The sequence below is a fragment of the Calliphora vicina genome, chromosome 2 (assembly GCF_958450345.1).
Source record: "Calliphora vicina chromosome 2, idCalVici1.1, whole genome shotgun sequence".
Classification (NCBI taxonomy): Eukaryota; Metazoa; Arthropoda; class Insecta; order Diptera; family Calliphoridae; genus Calliphora; species Calliphora vicina.
Window position 1 is genome coordinate 67,868,377 of NC_088781.1, and position 23,997 is coordinate 67,892,373.

General features: G+C 28.8%; 1 protein-coding gene across 1 annotated transcript in view; it reads left to right on the forward strand.

Moving 5' to 3' along the window:
- ed (echinoid) overlaps positions 1-23,997 on the forward strand; it is a 253,649-nt gene that overhangs the window by 152,613 nt on the left and 77,039 nt on the right. The window contains exons 4-5 of the mRNA XM_065502357.1: positions 9,441-9,701; positions 12,253-12,449. Of these exons, the coding sequence (XP_065358429.1) occupies positions 9,441-9,701; positions 12,253-12,449 (458 nt within the window). The remainder of the gene's footprint in view (positions 1-9,440; positions 9,702-12,252; positions 12,450-23,997) is intronic.

The window sequence follows — 23,997 nt, forward strand, 5'->3', positions numbered from 1 at the left end:
TCTGACTAAATTTGTTAGTGATTTATTTACTTAGCATTTAACGCTCTTCTTGCACTCGTTCAAATAAAGTAGCATTTATTAAACATAATTTGAAACTTTATGTGTGTCCTTTCAACAAACACAGCTGTTGTTGTTTGTTTTCTTATGCTGGATTCTCACATAACTGCTGTAATCCATGAAACAGAGTCAGTCCAGTTTTTCTATTTATGCATGTTTATCCCCAATTGTAGCTAAATAATACTTGCAAAACATAGCAAAAGTAAAATAGTTGTTGGAACAAATAAAAAAATATAAAAAGGAGCAAAAAAGCCAACCACCAAATGCAACACTGGACTAACAAAAATAAATACAAGAATAGTAATAATAATATTTACAAGGAAACCACTGTAAACACTGAAACGAATAGAGCAGCAAAAGCAGCAGCTCATACATTTGTAATGCAACAAAACAACAACAGAAGCTAACAGAAAAAAGGGCTAATCTCACGTATACATACACACACACCCACACACACATAAATTAAGTCCTTTAGGGATCTCTTGTGTATTAAACTTAACTGGGAAACGGAAAATAAAAAAAACTAAATACTAACAGCAAGTGCAGCTTTAAAACTGCAATCGCTGTGGTATCATTTTGCTTTAAACTAAATTCGTTTACTGTTGCAACGGCTATTGCTACTGCTCTGACTGCTGCTGTTGCATAGCAAACAACCGAGTGTATAGTATATTATGATAAACGTTACTAAGTGAGCATTTTTCCCTTAGCAAAGTCTCGTATTGTAGACTCTGGTGTATAGAATGTGAGTTATACTTTATTTCTGTATTTCTTGTTGTAGGACAGCCATCAACACCAGCACATTTTTGCCTGATACTGCATGCAACACAAGCATAAAATGGTTCTTCCCTGTACACACACATACACAATCTAATACACCAACTCTGACATAAATTGCAATTCTTTTGTATTGAGTGTTAAGAAGTTTTATGAGTAAATAAACTGGTTTAAGTGCAATATTGATATAAAGAAGAGGAAGAATATAACAAAATGGGAATGAAAAAATACTTAAACAAAATGAACGTCGCAACGACACAGTTTACAAAGAAGTGTTTAAAAGAGATTTACTTTAATATTTAATGCCAAAAATACGAAAAAAGTAGTTTAAAGATTTACTTTTTTTGTAAGGACAGCGATTAACGATAAATATGCAATTTAAACATTATTTACCCCAAAAGTATGCTTTATTAAAAAATTAGGAAAAAAGAATTGGCTTACTATTAAAAAACAATTTATTTTTCATAATTTGACTTAAAATTCTAAACGATTTTAGTACTTTTGTTGCAGCATTTTCGTGATTCCCTAAAAATATATTTTAGTTTTATTTTAATGCATTTGCTCATATTATTGCTAGCCTTAAAGCAGACAATAAGATGTTGAATGCTAAGTATTTTAGTATGAGCATGTTTTTTTTTGTATCTTGAAATATAATTAAGTTGTTAACCACTTTTGTATGTTAAAAGAAAAATGAATTAAAAGAAAAGACTACACAACATGTGAAAACACAAAGGAGAATGAAAAGGAAAAAACAAAGCCATCCTTACTTGAATAACCTTTAATTTTGTTTGTTGTTTTTTTTTCTCATTTAATTTTTTCATACTCCCTTTGTTCCACATTCGGTACTCATTCATGGCTCATCTCATGTCAGCCACAAACAATACCCTAAACGTTTCTTATTGTCCATAAGTGAGTTTCTGTTAAAACGAAGAAAAAACAGTTCCACACATACACACAGACACTTTCGTATCCACATGAACAATTTTAAAGCATACATTGAGGCTGCAATTCACTTAAGTTTAGTGCAATCTTTTTGTTCTTGCTGTTTTACGTATTTTTTTTTATTTTATATATGTATATCTTCATATGTAGATTCATATATGTATGTATTTTTTGATTGTATGAATACATATATACATTTTCCAGAATATCCTTGGTACATATGAATTGAAGCTTATATATGAGTTTCTTTTGTTAAGAAATTGAGAGAAAAGAAGAGAGGGCAAAAAATTAAATACAACAGCATAAAAAAGGAAAGTTGTTGAGAACAAAAACAAAAAAAAGAAAACACTAAATAAAATATAAAAAAGATTTCAATGAAAAAATACATATAAAATCGTAAACACTCTCCCATACTCAGGCCCGGACTTACACACACACACACATATCAACATACATATGTGAATATCAAAAAGTGAAGCATGAATGTGTAAAAGAAGGACAAGTATTTTAACAAGCTTACGCAAACACACACTTACCTCCACGTTGAAATCATGTGAATTTTTCAGAAAAATGCATCAATATACCGACACAGTTGCCATTCAAGTGTTCATATATGTATTCACAATATTGGTTGTGTATGTGAATTCATGAGTGTGTATTAGGATGGTTCTTATTTTGAACTTTTCCCAAGGTCTAGAATTCTTCTCCCTCGTCTAAAAATCAAATGCTGAATTCGGATAACCTTTAGAGCTTATCCCCTTGTGGACCAAGACTTTAAATCGTTGAAAAAGTTTTATTTTTTTTTATGAAATATTGAAAATAAGGACTTCAGAAAGTTATTTGCAAAATTTTAACTTTGTGGAGGACCTGCAAGGAACCGAAAGGGACCTGAAAGGATCCGAAAGGGTCAGCAATGGTCAGCATTAGCCAAAAGATAAAAAAACTCATAGAATTTTGTTTAAATTTTATTAATATATTGATTAGTTTTGTCACTTTTATAACATTTTCTATTACAAGTCTATTTTATGGTATTTTACGAAACAGTATTTGTTATCATTACAACATAAATAAACACCACAATGAGAACATGAAATAATTCACAGTTATTCTCTGAAGTGAGTTTGTCAATAAACAAAAAAATATATTATTCCAAAGATGATAGTGTACTTCGAAGTACTTTTGTGCAAAAAGGGTGAAAATATGTTTTGTTTCCATTTTGTAAGCTTATAAGTACTGGCGGTCGACAAAGGGTTATACCTACAGTTTATTTGAAGTTTCGAGTTTGGGATAAAAATGCTAAATTTTCCAAAAAAATTTCAAACTAATCCCCATATTCAAAAAAAAAATCTTAAAATTATAATATTTCAAAAAGGAGGCGATTTTGACCTTACGTACGTCGTCGAGTTTGACATCGACTTGTGCATCTTTAATCTATATTAACCAAAAGTCAAAAGTAATGTGCAAATCAATTACGAATACATACATATAAATTTAAATAGGTCGCAAACGTTTTGTCTCCTGTGGTGTATCAAAAACAGGATTCAAAAAGGTTTCCTGAATCGTTTCAAAACATACATATATTCTTTGTATCTGCATTGCTTTCAAATTGGGATTTTATATCACGAAAGGAATTCATTATCAATTTTGTTATGACAAACAAAAGCAGGAAAAAAATAATCAAAACAATTTCTATCTCCCAAATTTTATGGCTGAAACCATGATACAATACTTGTAGAAGTTAGAATCACTAGGGAGAGTTTTCAATATTTACTCCTTGATTTTTTTCATATTTTCTTTTGTTTAACGTTACAATAATTGTATAATTGAAACAACAAAATATGGCTGAAACAACAAAATATAATGATTTAGGTTTTTGACAACAGACTTAGGTTTTTTTGTCTCTCAGTTACGCTATATGTATATTTTATTCTATTGTATGGACCTTCTTAATTTTTGGTTCTGGGGTTTATTAATGTTTAAATTGATGTGCGAAATTTCTTAAAAACTGTGTTTTCAACTTTAGGTTATCATGGGTTGACGAAGTCCAATTTTTAATAGTTATAGTCCAATAGAGTATAAAAATTATTCTTAACAAAAATATTTTTAATAATTTTTAGTGTCTAACTTTGCGGTCTAGCTATTTTTTGACCAAAAATACAGAATCGTAAATAGAGAATCCAAAGAAACAATCTAACAATACAATTCAAACATTTGAAAAATAAAATCGGCTATTGAAGCTTTTCAACGTACTCGTACAATAGTGTTCAGCCGCTGCAAAAGTCGGAACACACAAGTTGCATCACAGATTGTTACGAGTCCAACTTAAAAAGAATAAAAAATTTATAGTGCAGTTTTGCTTGCATGTATTCATTTATGAACGGATTTTACTGATTTTTTTAAGCTTCGGAAATTGTATTTCGAACTATATAACACAATACTGCTCTATCAACAATATCGTCCGATTCCTATGTATATGCATATGACTATACATATGCACTCAGAGAAAACAGATTCGTTATGGCTCCGTATTTGTAGACAATTGAAGGATTTAATTATGTGCATACATCAAAATGAAGTACCATTAAAAATATATTTGGGGTATTCACACGGACTACTATTTGGTCATATTGTCATAATGTCCTAATATATTATGACAGTTTAATCAAATTTTTGTTGTGTTTCATACAAAAAACTTCTAAACTAATAAGACTATTTGAACTATGTTTATTGCTTTGTCATAAAATAATACTTTTTTTTGTTTAAAACATAACAACAACTATTATAATATATTATGACAATACGACTAATAGGAGACCGTGTGAATACCCCAATTATGTTGTCATAAAAAAACTATTTTTACGTATAAGTACCTTGTGTACTTATACGTACATATCAATGTCTAATTGCAAATGTTAAATATAAAATTTATACTCGTAACTAATGAGTTTTTGTTTATCTACTTATGTCAAAAATCTATAAATCATTCTATTATATTTGTGTAAAAAGTCAAATTGAAAATAACAAATAATTTATACATGAAATCCATTATGTATTTGTCTTACAACTTTTAACTAAGATGCATTCTTTAAGTCCTTCACTATTTAATTTATAAATACTGACATTTACACAAATATTTACATAGTACATATCACTCTTAAATTTATGTAATGCTAGATAGATGTTGCACACATATTTCAATATAAATAATGAGAATATTTTATGTTTTTATTTATAAATAATACTAGTAGCTTTAAAAACAACTATTTTTAGAAATTTATTAAAAAAATAATTTCAATGAAAAAGTTACTTCCTATTTATAAATGCCAAATTATTCTTAATTAAATGCATATTTATTATTTTGTTGTTTTTTATGATCGAAAAAAACCCTAATTGTTTATGTAAATAAAATATGATAGCTGCGTAGGTCACCCCATAAGCAACAGCTCAATTGGTTTGCTTCAATGAACGAAAATTATTAAAAGAATTTTGTATTTTACAAACAAAACTCTTTCAGTGCTATGTAAGAAAGAAAATCATATTTGTAAACACAACACTTAAAATGTTTGTCTCTCCTTTAAAATTTAAAGAAGTGTGGATAGACCATTTTGCATTTTAGGCGACGATATGAAAACGTAAACAAATTTTTGTGATTTATAAAAACCATATTTGTCAAACATTCGTTCCTTTAGAAATTCGTATATTTTATAAAAATTTTAACTATTATACCTCAAAATATGATGGTCCAAATAGTTATAATTAACGATTGCGTTCCTTCTACTTAATAAAACTGCAAACTAACCTCAGTTTTAACGATATTTGACAATATTTTTTAATTTTTGATTTAAATTGTAACACAATTTCAAAACGTTTTTCGAAATAGAAGTAATGAACATTTAAATTATTAAAAAGATTATATCTAAGATTAAACCTTTCTAAACAAACCACTGATTTAACGTTTTTTTTTCTTCTCAACAAACAAAATGAAAGTGTATATTTGTGTTAAAATAAATACTCAGACATGTGTTAAAATTGGGAATTTTTTCTTTCTATATAAATTGGAATTTTAGTTTTAAAACTAATTGCTTTTAAGAATAGAAAAAGTAACAAAAAACAATTATTAGTATTACACCCTACATGATATTCACTGTAATATTTTTCCGAACATTTTAAATACTTGCGAAATCCAATATACCAATATTTTGTTATAATATTAATGGATATTTTATTGAAAAATAACTGAAGCAAACGATACTATGAGAAAAGAACATAATAAATGAATGGCTTTAGCTATTTTTGGCCGAACTTTTTTATTCCCAAGCATTTAATCTCGGGACTTTGTGGGAATTTTTTAGTACTAAATTAAGCCAAAAACCAAAAAAAAATTTAAATTTATAAAAAATGAGTAATTTGTAGCGAAAGAGAATAAATTTAAACCATTATAATTGTCATTATTTTCTCTAATTATGAATATCCTTAAAAGTTTTAAACTAAAGCATCTCATTAATTCTTGGCCTTCTTAAAATGTTAATTTTCATGTTTTAAATAAATATTTTTGTTTTTGTCACACAAAGCAAATAGATATAGATGTGATAACCGAATTTATCGCTGATCACATGATTCAGTCTAACTAAACATTTCCTATGAAACTAATTTTGTTGTAAACAATAAAAAAATTATTTGATTAAAATTAAATATTTCCTATAAATCCATAAAAAATATATTATTTAAACAATAAGAGGTAATAAACATTTATATACATATATTAAATAAATATTGGAATTTATGTATTAAATAATACACATTACACAAACACACCCTAAATATATGCAATAAAATATCAATATTTGTTTAACCAAAATGCACATAGTACATACAAATTGCTAAAGGCATTCCAAGCTGTTCTGATGAGTGGCCCCAAACTAAAGATTTTGTCTGCCATTTAAGCTATAAATAAGTTATTATTACAAGGAGAAAGTCCGTTGATGCTACTGATCCAAGTAATTCAATGTACATATATGAGCAATTCCACCAGAATGACGACTGAAAAAACAAAAACCCTTGAAACTTTTTTTTTCAAAATGATTTGAATAGGAGAAAACATTAAAATGTTACTATGTGAAAGTCTTCAGAGCAAAAATAATAGTTTAAACTGACAATCTTTTAAGTGAAAAGAAGCGTATTAGTTTATTTTAGTTCAGAGCAGAGCAGCACAACTCTGTTTTTCACAGGTCACTAGATTAGTGCTTTTGATTTAATTATTACAAATTCTCCGCAGAGTACTGTCTAAAAGTGGTACATTGTCACTATCAAAACTGCTGGGTTTCGTTCATAAACCATTCTAAAACATCAAAAATGGTATTATGTGAAATATGAAAATGGCGCAGTGTTCCTTAAAAATTATTAAGAACTTGATTTTCCCAAGGATTTTAGAAGCATATTTTTATTGCAAATTCCATTAAATTATATTTTCATGGTGTTTGCTGTTATTGTAGACATTTTCTATTAATTAAATGAAGCAGAACAGACACTTGTGATATAGGCTTTTTAGGCTTTTTTCTAAATTTATACTTGCGTATTAAGTATTTTTTTTTTAATTTCTTTTTAACATAATATCATCTGGTGAATTGAATATAAAACCTAGTTAACTTTTAGTTGAATGACTTCAGTGTAGAAATTTTCAAAGACAGCTCTTGTCATGGTGTGTCACCAAAGGAAAATGTATGTACAAAAACGATTTTCTTCATTAACAACGTCGTTGTCTACCTTGAGAGGTCACTTTGGTAATTTGTATGTGGCCTGTTGAAACTTAATAAGAAGGAAAAAAATATACATTCATTCACTCAGTCATACAAATAAACACACATTCATCCATATCTACAAGTACTTTTTGTTTATATCCTTACATAAATCCAGAAATGAGAGGAAGAAAATGCTGTACAAAAATATTGTATAAACATAAAAATTTTCAAGGACACTTGATATTTATATGCATTAATGTGTTTTTATGTTTGTTTTGTGAGTGTGTGTCCTTTCTGCCCCTGTCTAGCTGTATGGAGATGTGTGTTGTACATTTTTTTTTAAATAAAACCAATACAAAAGTAGGTGATATTGGTAAATATGAATTTATTATGGCACTTGTATCCCTCTGTTGGGGGGCGGAAATTAATTTATCGTTATAACTAATTTAAAATATAAAATCTTTACGTAGTTGTTATAATAATTTCAACGCTGATATTAATAATTAAATAATAACTGTTAGTTCCTATATGATGAAAGAATATCTATTTATAGAAATCATTTGAACATATTTTTAAAATCGAGTGCTTTTCATACGATTTTGTCCAATTCACTTCGGTTTACAATCAATTCTTAAAGTTATTCTAGAAAAATTCTTATTGTTTTTTATGTGAATTAATTTCCCACAGAAGAAATCGTTTTCATTTCCATTAAAGAGTTCTTTCAATTCGACCACTATCCATTAGCTCTAAAAATATTTTACCTTTTACAAAAATGTTACTTAGAAGATTTGCCATACGTAATATTAGAATTTATGTATATAGCTTTTGTTTACGGCTCTTGAATTCTAGGAGCTACTATTCAAGTAAAATATTATCGTCTGAGAGAGTGAGTGGAAGAAAAAGAAAGAGCATGCAAAAGAGAACTAATCGAAATATAATCTAAATAAGAAATATTACGCCTAAGAAGCGTAAATAAGTATACGATTTTACCAATAGCACTTAAATAATATTGATAATTTGTCAATTATTTATTTAATGTGATGCGGTTTTTTGCTTGCCTACAATTTTCCTAAATGAGACAGACATCCCTAGGTCAGGCCATAGGAATATACATAAGTATGTTTGTATATAAAACCAAAAAAGCTTTGAATGAAAAATGTGAAAATAAACAGGTTGTTTTTCAATAAACTTTCCACAAGAAGATCATAAATTTAAATGTTGTCGAACATTTATCTTGATTTTTAGGTCCAACAACATCACAAACCCATAAAAATGATAAACATTTCAGCCTACAAAAAAGGCAGGATATAAAAAAAAACAGAGAAACCATTTGTTGTGTGTAAAAATAAAAAGGGATTTTTTTTTTAAAAAAATAAGGAATGTATTTTCTTCTAAACTGTTCGGTATTCTTTAATGTTTCTTGGCTAAATTCGATTTTATCTTGTACGTTTTACTGCTGCTGTCTCAGTTGCCGGTAACATGTTAATTAAACTGAATTCAATTTCAAGTGATTTGCTTCACTTAAGGAATCCTCTTCATCTGTGTTATTTTTATTTTTTGTGTTATTTTCTTTTAACATTCCTTTTTTTGTTTCTTGTTCGTTTTATAGATTTTACTTGCACCATCAATTAATCTTGAATTTCAGTTCAAGCTCGTTTTGAGGAGGTTTTCCATTTGATTTTTGCATAAATCTCTTTTTCTCTTGTGCATTTTTTACTTCATACTCACTTACATGTTAAACATTTTCAATTATTTATTCAAGATATTTTTGTTGCTGTTGTTTGTAGCTTTTATTGGGGTCATACTTTTTCCATTATGTTTTAAAATTATTTTGATTTTAACTGTATTACTATTATTATTGAACATTTTCGTTTTCATTTAACATTTACATACAATTTTTTCAATTTTACTCGTTTACTTTATTTACAGGCTTGATTTTCGTCCTAAGAGCGGCATTTACGATTTGCAAATTAAAAACGCTTCATACAATCGTGACAATGGTCGCTTTGAGTGCCGTATTAAGGCCAAAGGCACAGGAGCCGATGTCCATCAAGAATTTTATAATTTAACCGTACTTACGCCACCACATCCGCCCGTCATATCACCTGGCAATATCGCCATTGCTACCGAGGATAAAGCAATGGAACTGACATGCAGTAGTATTGGTGGCTCACCCGATCCCATGATAAGGTAAGCAATATCCTTTCGTTTTTTGCATTTTATTTTTGTTTAAATGTATGCATGCAGTAAACTTTAGTAGCCACACAGAAGTGAATGTCTGTTTCTCACTGAGTGGCAATATTAAGTCGTGGTCAATTCAGTGCGTACAAAATGCGTAACAAAAATAAAATGAAATTTCTTAATTCAACAGTAAAGCGTTTTATAGCTGTATGGTCGTGCTTTTAAATAACATGTAAAATATATTTCGTAATTTCTGCTGGCTTTCACTTTATGACATTTTCATGTTTTAAAAGTAATTTCTGTTTTTCTTTTGTGTTCTACTTTTTTTATTTTATGATTTTGCTTAAAACTTTAACACGTGTTTTTTATAATTTCTCAAATAAAGTGAAAATAATACTGGACTGCAGACTACAGAAATAATGAATGAACGAACGAACGAAAGCAGAAATAAATAAAAGAAAATACCGACTGAAAATGAAAACCTCAGCGGCAGTACAGAAAAAAATTAACTTGCATAATAAATTTACACTCTTAATTCTCTTATGATTCGCACTGAAATGTGTGATATAAAAAAAAATAAATATTAAAACTTTATTTTACATTAAAATATAAAACAATAATGAAAATCGAGATGTTTTCCCGCAACATAAGGGAAATATACTGTTAAGAAATGAGGCTTGGCTCTCTTTGCTACTTTACGGAATGAATTTGCATAAAACTCATATTTGCTTGCATACATTGAGGCGTTTGTTTGTATTACCTCAAATTGTTCTTATAAAAAACCGACATTTTAAAAAACCGGTTTGTCGGTTTACCAAAAGTTGGCCCTCTTTTGAAAACCGGGTTAACCGACAGTGAATGGAATTATTTTAAATAATAAATGTTCATATGTAGGAAAATACCCTTACGTTGCTTTATAAATTGTTATTTTTATTAAACTGGAATGATTAAACATATTTAATAAATATAAATATTAGTAAGATTTACCCAAAATTTATTGAGACATACATTACTTGTAATTGATCCCAAAATTTATCATTGTAAAGCTTGATAATATGTGTCAAATGAGCTTTAAACATATATCAGAAGTTTATATTTAAATGGAATGGATGGAAATCGATCGATTTGAAAGATGCCTTTCCATCGATTTGAAATATGATTTTTTAAGTAGTTGGTTTTTATTTCCTTTCAAAATACATCCCAGATGACAAATATCAAGTAATTTAACAGAACTTTGTCAAAAAGTGTGATACAAATGTATGGAAAGTATCAAATTGGAATTTTTAACAACACACAAAACAAAAATAATAAATCCATCACAACCTTTTTCGAATTTAAAACTATTCGTTTTCAAAATCGATTTCCATTTTAAAATCCGGTCAACTGAGTTCTAAAACCTGGTTCAACCATTTCACAAAAAAACCGAAAGTTCTAACTAACGTTAAGCTATTTGTTATGAAATAAAACTACCCACATTTTTTCCTTGAACTATCAATTAAAAGTTATGTACATATGTGTGTTTCTAGAAATCTTTAGTTATATTTCAATTTAAACAACAATTGCATTTGGTAACCAAATTGGATTTACTTCAGTCACAAGTCATACTTTTTCCATTATGTTTTAAAATTATTTTGATTTTATCCAATATCCTTTTGTATATGTAGAAACGTTTGTAATTTTCGTTTTTTAATTATCAATTTAAAAGAAAAGTTGTATCACAACCCAATAAGCACCAAAAACCCCAAAAATTCAAGCACTTGAACATTTTATATTTTAAACTTGAAGATATTTCAACAAATTAAATATATTTTTTCACACAAAAAAGAGCTTGACACTGGACTCATGCTTTAATTATACTTGAATACCAGTAAAAATGCTTATTGGGAATATATAAAATTAATAAAACATTTTGTTTCTTGGGTTTCTTTTCACCTAATGAATAATTAGATTTCATTTATAAAAATTAACATAAAAAACTTTGAAACAGCAATTTAAAATTATGTTTAACGGAAGTTAGCCAAAAATACAGAAACCTACATTTACCCATATAAATTTAAGAGGATTTAGGCTTACTTATGTATGTATGGCTGTGTGTTTGAATGAAACATATAGCGAGCCAACAATTATGCAGCCTTATTGCATCATTTGGCCGAAAGGGTAACAAAAATGTTGCAAATACATTTAATGTTGGGGTAATAAACCCCGACCCATCATACAAGCATTTTAAACGACAGGGTTATCATGATCGAGGGAGTTAAACAAAGAGCACACATTATATATAAGAAAAACCCCAAACAAAAACAAAAGCGACTTTTACTATACTGCAATATGCCACCATTCAGTCAGTCATTGATGATGACGACAACGATGATGGCGTTGTTGTACAAGAAGATGAACTACATACAGGCATGAAATCTTTTACTTTGTTTTAACTTTTATATCCCTCACATTTTTAATCCAAATATTTTGAAACAACAATTTTATTTAACGTTTCATTTTGTTTTTCTCTTGTGTTTCTTTAACTTTATTTCCGGTTTGGCAACGTGCATTGCTGCTGCAGCTGGTATCGCGAGGGCAACAATGCTTTACTGCAAGCTGTTGTACTTAAAGGAGGCTCAAAGGATCAACCCACCAATGCAACACTATCCATTGTACCTCGTCGCGAGGATGATGGTGCCAAATACAAATGTGTTGTTTGGAATCGTGCCATGAATGAGGGACAGCGTTTGGAAACCACAGCCACGTTAAATGTTAATTGTAAGTAAACTTGTTGTTTTTTCTTTAGCTTATTTTTTATTTTTTGAATGCATACATACACTCGCATATATTTTGTCTGTTTAAGCCCATCAGTGGGAAATAAAAAAAAATAGGAAAGCAAAAAATATAAAATATTTAACTTGTTAAAACAGGACATGCATGTAACAATTTGCAAATAACAACAAAGGCAAACAAATAAAAATTGTATGCCCGGAATAAAATTGCTAACTAAAAGCCAAATAGGATTATGAAGTAGAACTGTTTTTGTTGACCATGTTGTTGGTATTAAATAAAAATATTTACAAAGCACTGGTGCTGTTATATCCTCTTCGATCCTCTTTTCGTTTTCATTTCTTTGGCCATTTATTTTGGTTGCTAATTGTATTTATCTTTCCAATAACAGCGGCTTCATACAAACATTTTTGTTAAATGTTGCTGCTGCTGTGGCCGAATATCAAAATGTCAAACAAATCTACAATTTGTGTTGTTGCAGTTGTTTTTATTTCCTTGTTGCATTTCTGTAATCGATTAATTCCATAATTGTTGTTCATTTTCATTGAAACAGTTGTTCTCTCTTTAATTTCTGGCCTCATAATTTTCGAAAGATAATGTCAAAAGTAAATACATATGAAAATGTTTACGAATTGTATTTTAATTGAGTTGACAGGAAACGGAAATAACATTGGGCTTAATTTAGTACATATTTATTGAGTTGTTAAGATTTCAAAGAAATAATATTTTGCATGAATATTAAAGTGTAAAATACATAGTAAAAAAGTGGATAGTAATGTATCATATAAATATTGAAGTATTTCTCCATGTGTATCCAGTTTCAAATATGCTTTAGGCACGTAGATTTTTTCAAATCAAATAATTTTCAATCAGCTGAAATAGAAGTTCAACACAGGTCAACAAATAAAGGAAAAAATGTTCACCGATATAAAGTTAGTGGTTTTGATAACACCAATAATGTTCTAAATTTTATTCCTACGTATAGCTGTGGATGTACCTTTATTTTTCTATATTGACTGTCAAAAGTAAATTCGTGTGTCCGTTTCGTTATTATATACAGTGAGCCTCAAAAGTGAGTAAACACCAACAATTATTTGATTTTTTTTAAGATAAAGAAAATCCTAAAATCTATACATCGATAAAAATTTAAAAATTTCGGTTTGTTAGAGATTGGGTTGAATAATAGATTCGGTTCTGAAAAACAAAGATTTATGTTGGACTATAGTGATTTTCATGATCTTAAAAAAATCGAAAAATTCACTGGTGTTTACTCACTTTTGAGGCTGTGTGTGTGTACATTTCTATAAATAAATTGATTTTAACATTATGTCCTCATCGGGAATTAGTTGTTCAATGGCCGAAATGTGTATTGTTACATTTATGGTGAATACACAGTCAAGAAGTTTAAAAAATCTGTAACAGACTTCGTGAGAAACACGTACTTCAATTACTTTAAAATAGAGTTAATCTCTACCCTGAATAAACTATGGATTCCAAGCATGTGCGTAGTGAACATCTAAGACAGTGGTATATCGGTAAACGTACTCATTTGAATATTGATGTACCTATGATTTAGACAGAACCGAAAAACAATACTGGTGATTGTTACTTATGTGTTGCTAAATTACATGGCATGAATAAAAGAAAAATGACATATCCTTATTTACGGCTAAAAGGCTTCTACTGTACTCAGACGACGAACCATCTAATCTATCAGATTTGTCGGAAACATGACACAGATTTTGAAGTGTCAATGACGCTTTCACTTTTTCACAACATATGTACCTTAAGTGACGTGATCGCGGTCGCCAAAAAGAACTTCTTCCATTTTTTTAGCTCATGAAGTCTTTTGTAATGATATTGTGGCCTTTCAACGAAAATATTAATGATGAATGTTCTTTATGCAATGTTCAAAGCGATGTATTGAACATTCTACGAAATTAAGTAGCATGAGAAGTTATTCGATACAACTGGTCCATGCTTGCCTTTATATCAATAAAGTTTACAGGTTTTAGAACAGGAAAACTGAAAGCTGGTATTTTTGATGGTCCACTCCTGCGAAAGGTCTGCTACGACTTTCATCGCATTTTACCATACCCTCTGATATACATTTAAAACTTGACCTTTTTTGATCATTCATTTGAGAGATATGATTCAGGACTTGGTTACAAGCACTCCGTTTAATTTCTTTGCATGCTGAGTAGGAGGAATTTTTTTTTGTAGTAAAAACTACTCCCTCAAAAGAGACTTTTCAATTCAAGATGATAAATATAATTAATGGAGTCCACAACGTAAAGTGGGTGCTGCTACTAAAAGCGGTTTGGTTGTGATTAGGCCGGTTCGACTCGGTTTCAGCTATAAAAACTCAGAATCGGCCGAACTCTTGTGTTTTTCTTATTATTACATTCATAATTGAATTGAATTTAATTTTCATTTAATATAAACGTTCCACTTTATTCCATATGCGTTCTTACTACACGAATTGTAATTTAATTCAAACATTATTGATACTCCAATTTAATGTGATTTCATTCATAATTGCTATATTTAAATCATTATTAGAAAATTTACCATTTCAAGTTACAAATCGTTTAATAAGTTACACCCTCTATGTATGCCTCTACATAATTATATTAAATTGAAATTGAAAAGGTGACAACAATTTCACAGACAATTGTCTATGATGTTCATGAACTGTCAAAAAGAAATTCCACGAAATAATTTAAATTATTAACAAAAAAACACAAACGCTTACCAAAAACAAAAAACAGAAATGTACAATATAAAACGGAAAAAGAGGGTTAAACCTGTAAATGAACAATTGTAATTTTCGATTGCATGATAAATATTTTTTTATACGGTTTCTTGTATTTTTTTTATGTAGAGTTTGTACACTGTAATTTCGTCATTAATATTACATTTGGTATTTTAATTTGATTTATTTTGTTTTTTTGTGGGAAGGAGGTGGGTAAGTGTCATTGGTGTTGTTGGCGTTGATTTAGTTAATGGTTTTTTTTTTAGAGAATTAAAACACCTTTGGGGTGAAAATGGCCAACGACCGGTAGCTATTGAAATTTTAATTTGAAATAAACGTTTTATTTATAGTATATATACATGTATTGTATATTTTCTTTAATGGAGTTTTTCTCTATGATTATGGACATATCTATACAAAAGAACAAAGGTGTTCCCAAAGGTTTTCTCGATTTCTAGAATTCATATTTCTTAGTTAAAATTTGCATACAACAAGGTTAGCTACCGTTACCGATCGTCTCAAATACCGTCATCGATAACGAAATAACTGCAAATACCGTTACCACTGAAAAAATAATGTTACTGAAAGGATCGTAAATACCGTTATATCTGAATACCGTTACCGATATTCTATAAATAATAATATCGTTACCGTTATCTTTTAACCGTTTCGAATCGGTAGGCAACCTTGGAAACTAGTTATGCACTGGTATATTTACACTCAGAGAGAAAATGTCCAAAAGAATCTTAATTTTGCTAGAACAAGAAACCAAGTTCATTGTGTTTTCAATTTCTGAATAAGATTTGAGAATCACTGTTGCTGAATCCACTGGGTAGGAGGAGTACTAATTAAAGCATCAATTAGTTGGTTGTTTTTTTGTTGTTTAATTTTCTCATGTTGCATGTCAACTTTATTGCTGTTGTCATGATCAACAGATTTGCCTTGTGTTATTGTTGTTGCTGTATACACAAACTATAATAACTTTGTATTTTATGGTAGCAAGTACATATTAAAAAAAATTAAATATAAAAATTAAATTACAAACAAGTACGAGTTTAATGCACAAGAGTTGCTTGTTTGTACCTTCGTTCTGGCTACGTTTTTTTTATTTTTCCACCAAATCCAATTTACACTTACAAGTACATGTAGGTGGAGAGGTGTTTTTAACCATGGAACTTGCAACACAGGTCGCGTGATTTTATAAATGGTCTGTACTACAACAGAAATAAGGAATAAAGAAATAAATTCAGTGTGGTGGGTTGGATGGACAGTTACTTTGTATGTGGTCAGGTGGAAAATTAGTAATTCTTGTGGTTAATCGCATCTAAAGTTAAATGTAGTCGTTACTGTCGTTGTTGTTGATTTGATTGCATGTTCCATTTCGTACACATATAAAATACATACGTATACGTACGTACTTTTTATATATGTGTGAGAGAGTAAGTGTATTTGTGTTAGTATAATGGTATAATTAGGCGTCATATCAACGTCTGCGGGTTTTAAATTAATTACGCATTTAAAGTTGCGTTTTTTATTTCTTTTACCACAGCGTTTGTATTAAGTATATTATAGTATATGTATATTTTTCATAACCCTTTTAAATGTCAGTGTATTTTTTGTTGTTTAAATCCCCTAGATATTTAAAAATTAATCTCCACCAGATTTGCGTGTTGGTTACTTAAAACACGCAGTTTTTTTTTGTTTTAGATTTGTACATGGCTTTTCCATAAATCCTTTATTAATTTAATACAAATTTTAGTTTAGCTGTAAACAACAATTAAAACGAAACATTTTATTTAAATGAAAACCAGGAACACAACAAATGATTTTTAAACATAAAAAGGTACACCTATAATTTTAGAGTTTAATACATACTTAAAATTAAATGAGGAAGTATTCTTTAAAGCGAAAATTGTTTTTAATCATTTATAAACATCACCATCATGTCCTCGGCTACCAGCATGTTGATTTGGCAGAATGTTTATCGATTCATTAAATATTTAGCACTTTAAGTTCAAACATTAAACGTACTAAATACTGAGTGTTGTTTAAATACATTGTATTCGGTTTTGTTTTAAAGAAAAACCCTTATCTCAATGGTCAACCAATCTTGAGGTTGTGAGAGGTCCTTTATATGTTTATTCTGGTGTTTTTTGTTGTAAGGTGTTTTCATTATTTTAAATGTGTTTGTGCATTAATTTAAATTATATGCAGCATACAGCATGCCATCACAAAAACTTACTTACAAACACCCATAAACACATGTAGATACATATTTATATTGTAACACCAGAAAAAAGGGCCAAAGCTATAAATTTCCTGTTTTCAGTCTCCCTCTCTGCCTCTACTCTTGCTCCTTGTTACAGTGTGGCTGGTTGCCTTTTGGAAACATCTAACACTTATTTGTACTTATCATGTATTATATGAGGGCTTAAATAAGACATTTTACATAAAATTAAATTGTGCCTGTTATGCGAACATGCCAAAGAAATTGTTACCATGATCATACACTTGCCAACAAATTTTGTGTGTTTTTCTTTGTTCTTTCTTTAATTCCGTTTTGTACCACTTTAATTGGTGATAATGTCTGTTATTTATTTAAAATTTCTATATTTTGCGGGAGTACATACATTTGTTCTGCTTTGTTAGAAGCTTTTTAATAGAAATACTCAATTTCAATGATAGATTATATATAAAAATAAACATTTGATGCTAATTAAATTTTAAGAATTGAAATCATTTGTAAATTTTGAATAAAGAGTACTAAAGAGTAGCTCAAAATCAAATTATCGTCTTGAATTCGTTCGCGAACTAATCAACCATACATAATCGGAGAGATGATGTCGCATGCGTAATACCATGTTCACATTTGCAGAGTTAATCATCTCAAACGTGATTAAGCTCTAATCACATCAAAATCGAGATGATTATCCATACATTTAAATGATTTGTTAATCACTTCAAATTGACATGATTAAATCTTAATCATTTCATTAATCGCGTAGAATCACCTGAACATACCTCAAACTGATGATGATGTAACATCGGCCACAATGAACGTACCTTTCTAGTGTACTACCGATAAATACATTTTTCATAAACAACCGTAAATAATCCATCAATTCTAACAATTCCATCATTAATAAGTTTAAATAATCTGCCGATAACTTTAATAAAGAATTTCTTTCCATTTTGAATGATTTAAAGAAATATAAATTTCTGTGTTGTTTTTTATTTGTCAACTTAATCATTTTAGTGTTAACTTAATCATCTAAAATGTAATGTGAACGGGTTGGGTTAACTTAATCAACATTTTGCTTAAACGCGTTTAAAAAGCCAAGTGTGAACACAGGTAGAAATATCGTGATCAAATGGGCACTAATCAGATTCATAGCCTACCAGATTAAATTGTTCAAAAAAAAATCTTGAGAATTGTACATTTAACTCAATTTAAAAACGTACTTTTTAGGTATTTTTTATAAATGATACTATATAAATTTGTATTAAAAACTTCGCTTCGCCCGGTAGCATTTACTAATGTTAATTCTTCAAGTTTGTCCAACCCACATACACCTGCATGTTCTTATTTATTTGCAAATAAAATATCTAAAATTGTACTGCACACTTTAGGGAGCTTTTTTATTACTAAAAAAAAAATTTCCGAGTTTTACCCGGAATTTTTGAATTTTTTTTCTTTACAAACCATCTCCTGAAAATTTCGAATCCATTATCGAAAAATTAGCCAAATCGCTCCAGCCGTTCTCACGTGATGCCATTACATGGACCATTTTATTTTTATGTATATAGATTTTATCATATAAAATTATTCAAAAATTTAAAAAACATATGACTTTAGTAAAATAAACATCCTAAAATTCATTGAATTTAACTATCGCAGTTATTGGTATTTTATCATCTGTATTGACAATAAAAACAAGTACCATAATATTTTTAAATATTTCCAATTTAAGGGCTTTAAAAACTTTGCGGACGAATCCTCAAGTCTGGCTAGCATGCAGGCTGTCAAACAATGTTTCGAAATCATTCTTTCGAATGCATTCGTTCTTTTACGATCATCCTAAGTGATTTACTTTTAATTGTGTTCAAATATTATAAATTTTAAATGTGTAGCATTAGTTCGCGGAAGAAATTAGAAATATAAAGAATTTATCATATTGAACCAATGATATTTTAACACATTGATTTAACAAAACCTAGGAGAAATGTTTACATATCTCACTTTTGTCCTACTTCACATTACTTATAACCACTTATAACATCAGATGATTCACACGAAATCTAAAAACCAAGCTCCAATATTTTGTTTCCAATTTAACTAAATTTTGTTGAAAACAAACAAACAAACAAACTATGATCGAGTTCATCCCCGAGATAATTAAAACGTCACCACTGATGACTTATTATAAGGCATATAAAGTAAAATCTGATTAAAAGCAAATATAAATTTAAAATCTTTAATTTACAGCAATAGTTTTAAGGGAAATTATACAATGATTTTATGCAAACGCCTAAATGTTTCAGAATCCGGCTTTCAAACTTCCAAATAATAATCTGATCCGTTATAACTGAAAATCCAGTAAATTTCACACTTAATGTCATTTGAATTAGCACCGTAATAATTCCTAATTTTAATAATTTAATTTATAACCCCTTTAGGACTAATTCAAACTTTATTAAAGCGTTGCAAAAAGTATAAAACCAATTTAGCATTTCCTATGGGTGAATTATATTTTCAGTTTAATTTTTTTTTGTTTAACAAGGGTATATATTTCATTTCTCTAATTTTTGTTAATCATGTTAAGTAGACAAAAATTATTGTATTATAAATAAATCCCTCCGGTTTACAAAAACCAAAACACACACCCATTAAAATCTCAGACAACAATGCTCATGTATTGACACAAAATAGGGTGATTTCGAAATTCTTATAAAACTGCTAATAAATTATAGGATTTTTTCCTTTATATTCCCCCATTTGCAAATAAAAATACCAACAATAATGTCTACCATTATTGTGATCTGATATGACAAAATATTTGTACAAAAAAAAACAGGGGAATCACACAAACACACACATTTACAGGCAAAACACCCACCTGATGAGAGAGACAATCGACGATGGCATGGCATGGCATATGTTTAATAATCGCAAATAAGTAATTTGTTGATAAAAATCAAAATTGACAAAAACAGACAATAGCAGGATTCAAGGAGGGGTGGTTGTTCTAACAACTACAAAAACATTTACCAGCCATAATGACTTTAAAGGTGGTTACAAAACAAAGTATAAAATTACTATATCCAAAAAATATGAAATTTATCACAAGTTCACAAACTATTTATGTGTAACATTAAACAGAAGCCAAAATCCAGGTTATGTTAGGATACATAAGTTATTCAAGGATTATATTTAAAAACTGACATAACAGCCATAATTTATAGCTAGTATTAGCAGCCTGTAAAAGACTATAACGGATACAAAAAAAAGGTTATTACACCCCAAAGTTACAGCTCAAACACTTATTTGCTGAGTAGTATTAACTTAAGTCAGTCTGCTAGCAAAAATGAAGGTATAAAAACAGCTTTAATGTTTTTGTTAATTTAAGGGTTAAATGAGAATTTTAATATTTTCGATTGTCATAAACATTTGTGACACATTTAAGGCAACTTAAACTTAAACTCTGCAACTTCCTTTCATTCTTTACGATTCTTTTACTGTTATGACAGGAGTTTTAATAACTTGAACAAATTTCTTTAGTATTAAATCTTGATTAATTTGTTATTGCCATTTATATTGTTGTACAAGAATTTAATGTAAGTTTTGCAATTATAAAAGTAAAAAATTAAACAAAGTCTAATATTAATTAAGGCTGTGCGTTTGTTTTAAACAAAATATTTGCCATTTGTAATTAAGTGGCAACATTTACCTAAATTTAATTATCTAAATTTAAGCAGTCATGTCTAAAATAATATTAAATCATTGTGTTTAGTTAAGGTAATAAAATAGTCAACATTTTATGTATTTAATTTCAGTACAGGGTTCCACCTAGAGTTTTGGTTTAGATATTTATATAAAATGGTGCAATATTTATTGATTCTACTTGACATTGTCTATTCAAATCGTTTTTCATCCTTTGTTTTAAATATCTTTAAAATCTGCCACTGCAGCATTGTAACTTATTTGCTATTTTTTGATTTTTTCTAAAAGTGTGTTTTTATGAGTTTTAGTGTATGAAAAATTTTAAAAAACATTCAATATCCCCAAATTTTTTTAAAACCAATAGTCCAAATATTTTAGAAGACTTTTTATATTTAGACAAATGTCACAAGTGATCCGAAAAGACAGACAACTTACTCAATGCTTTGTTATCTATATGCCCTACTGAGTGAAAGATCATTTTCAATGTCTAGTTTCATAAAAACAAAAGAAAAAAATCGATATACTCCAAAGCATTTAAACTGTTTTTGATTCCTAAGAGATTATTTACCTTCATAAAGTCTTTAAATTTACTGATTTCTCCTATTAATTTCAAAATGAGTAAAATTTTACCGAACTCCTTATGAAGTATAAGAAAAACATAGCTTTGGTTTTCACCCGGGAAATCCCAGTTTAGATTCGAGTATAATGATCAGCATTTATGATGAAAATAGACAGATATACATATATTAGAGCTACCAAAGATATATTGTATCTGACCTTAAGTCCAAACAAGTTTATATATATTTTTTTGACAATTTGTTTTTCTAAAAACCTAACGTAGTTGGTGCCATTTGAAATTAAATAAAATTCATAAAAAATCAACAACTCACTTTTAATAAAAATTAAATATTAATTTCGAAATGGTTAAAATTAGAACCGAAGGCCTTGTGAAGGTTAAAATAAGTAATCAAAATTGTTTTAATCACTATTATTTTAATAAATACTACTTTTACTTCTTATTTCTAGGAGTTTTAATATTTTGTAAAAAACCCGGTTATTATAAAAAACCGAAACCGTTTTACATTAAATTGTAAAATTTCGAAGAAACTGAAAACCGGTTCTAAAAAATGTCGAAGAATCGATCACCCTAATGAATACGTACTTAGGAGCCTCGAAAAAGATTTTTTTGATATGTCGTAGTGGAAATTTTTTTCCTCGTGCCAAAATCGATCGAAAAATCTATGGCACAATATCGATTGCTAAATCGACCCACCCTAATGTACATGCTTTTAAATAAGATAATAATTTCATTCATATCTCATACAATTTTAGAATAGTTTTTTTTTGTTCGTTGTATTAGCGTCTACATTTTATTGTTCTCACCCTTTCTTTATTATGTACATAATATTTTCAATTAAAACATAATTATGGGAAAATTTAATATTGATTAAAGAAAAATATATACACCACACATACATACGTAATTGTGTATGTACATAATAATTTTAAATATGCAAACAAACACATGTACACTTTATAATATAAACATCCTGTGTAGTGTATGTGTATGTGCGATGGTGAGTGTATGACTGTGTTTGTATGTAATTGAATATGAACATGCGAATTTTAGCTCAGAGATTTGTCAAATACAAACATTAACTTTTAGATAATGCAAACAGACGACATACAATTAAATACCCCAAAAGTAATTGATACACATGAAAATGACAGGTTTCAATTACAAAATAACATTAACATGAATGAATATTATTAACAAATGCATTAAAACACACAAACATGCACATGATTGGAATAACATGTTTTACAATTACTATAAACATGGCGATTGTCATGTTTACAAACACTTCACAATTTGTGTGTATATCCTTGTGTGTGACTGACTGCACACAGACAGTTCGAATAGCCACAAATATTGAGTTTAAAAAAAAAGTGACAAAATCTTCTGAGGGAAATGGCTAGAGTTGTTTTAATAGGAACAACAGCAAGTTGGGGTCATTTGCTTGCATATTTTATTAACCTTTTAAGACTTCTTCAAATGCTCATACCCTGCTTAATATGCCCACTATTGCTCTTTATCTCGTCCTCTTGTTTTTTTATGCAAATGTTGTATTTGTTGTATATAATACAATTTTCTTGTTAGCCATCAATTAAATAACTTTATTTACACATGAATTGATTATAAAACTTTTTTACTATTATTTGTTTATTTTTCTTTCTTTTTTTTTTTGTTATGTGTCGTGTGTGTTGCAAATACCCATGCACAGACTCAGCGACAGTAGTTTGCCAGTTACCGTTTGTTTGTATCCTGCTTTAACCTTTCCATTTATCTTTTTGCTTGAATTTTTATTTTATTTCCAAGTCTTCTCTTTCTCTCACCATTTCCGTTTCCTGTTTGTTTACACATACACAGTTTTTCACTCACATGTGTAGTTTGCAGTTGGTTTTTTAACTCTAATTTTTCTCGTTGTTGCTTTTTTGATATTTCTCCATATATTTTTTATTTTTTGTAATTTTTTTTTTGTTTTTAATGGCAAACAGCTTTGATAACAAAATACTTAAAAAAGGATTTAGGTTACATGAAAACCCCATAAAAAACTGAAAAAAATAGAACAAATAGTAAAATGTTACCTCTACAACTACCCACACTCACAAATACTCATACTAATATATTGTATAAAACATATATGTATGTGTAAGTAAATATGTGTGAATGTGTGCTAACCTAGTGAGAAGAAGTTCACACATAAAAGGTGTGAAGCCACAATCCTTTGGACAAATTGTTATCCACAAAATAAACAAACTATCTTTAACTCTTGCAT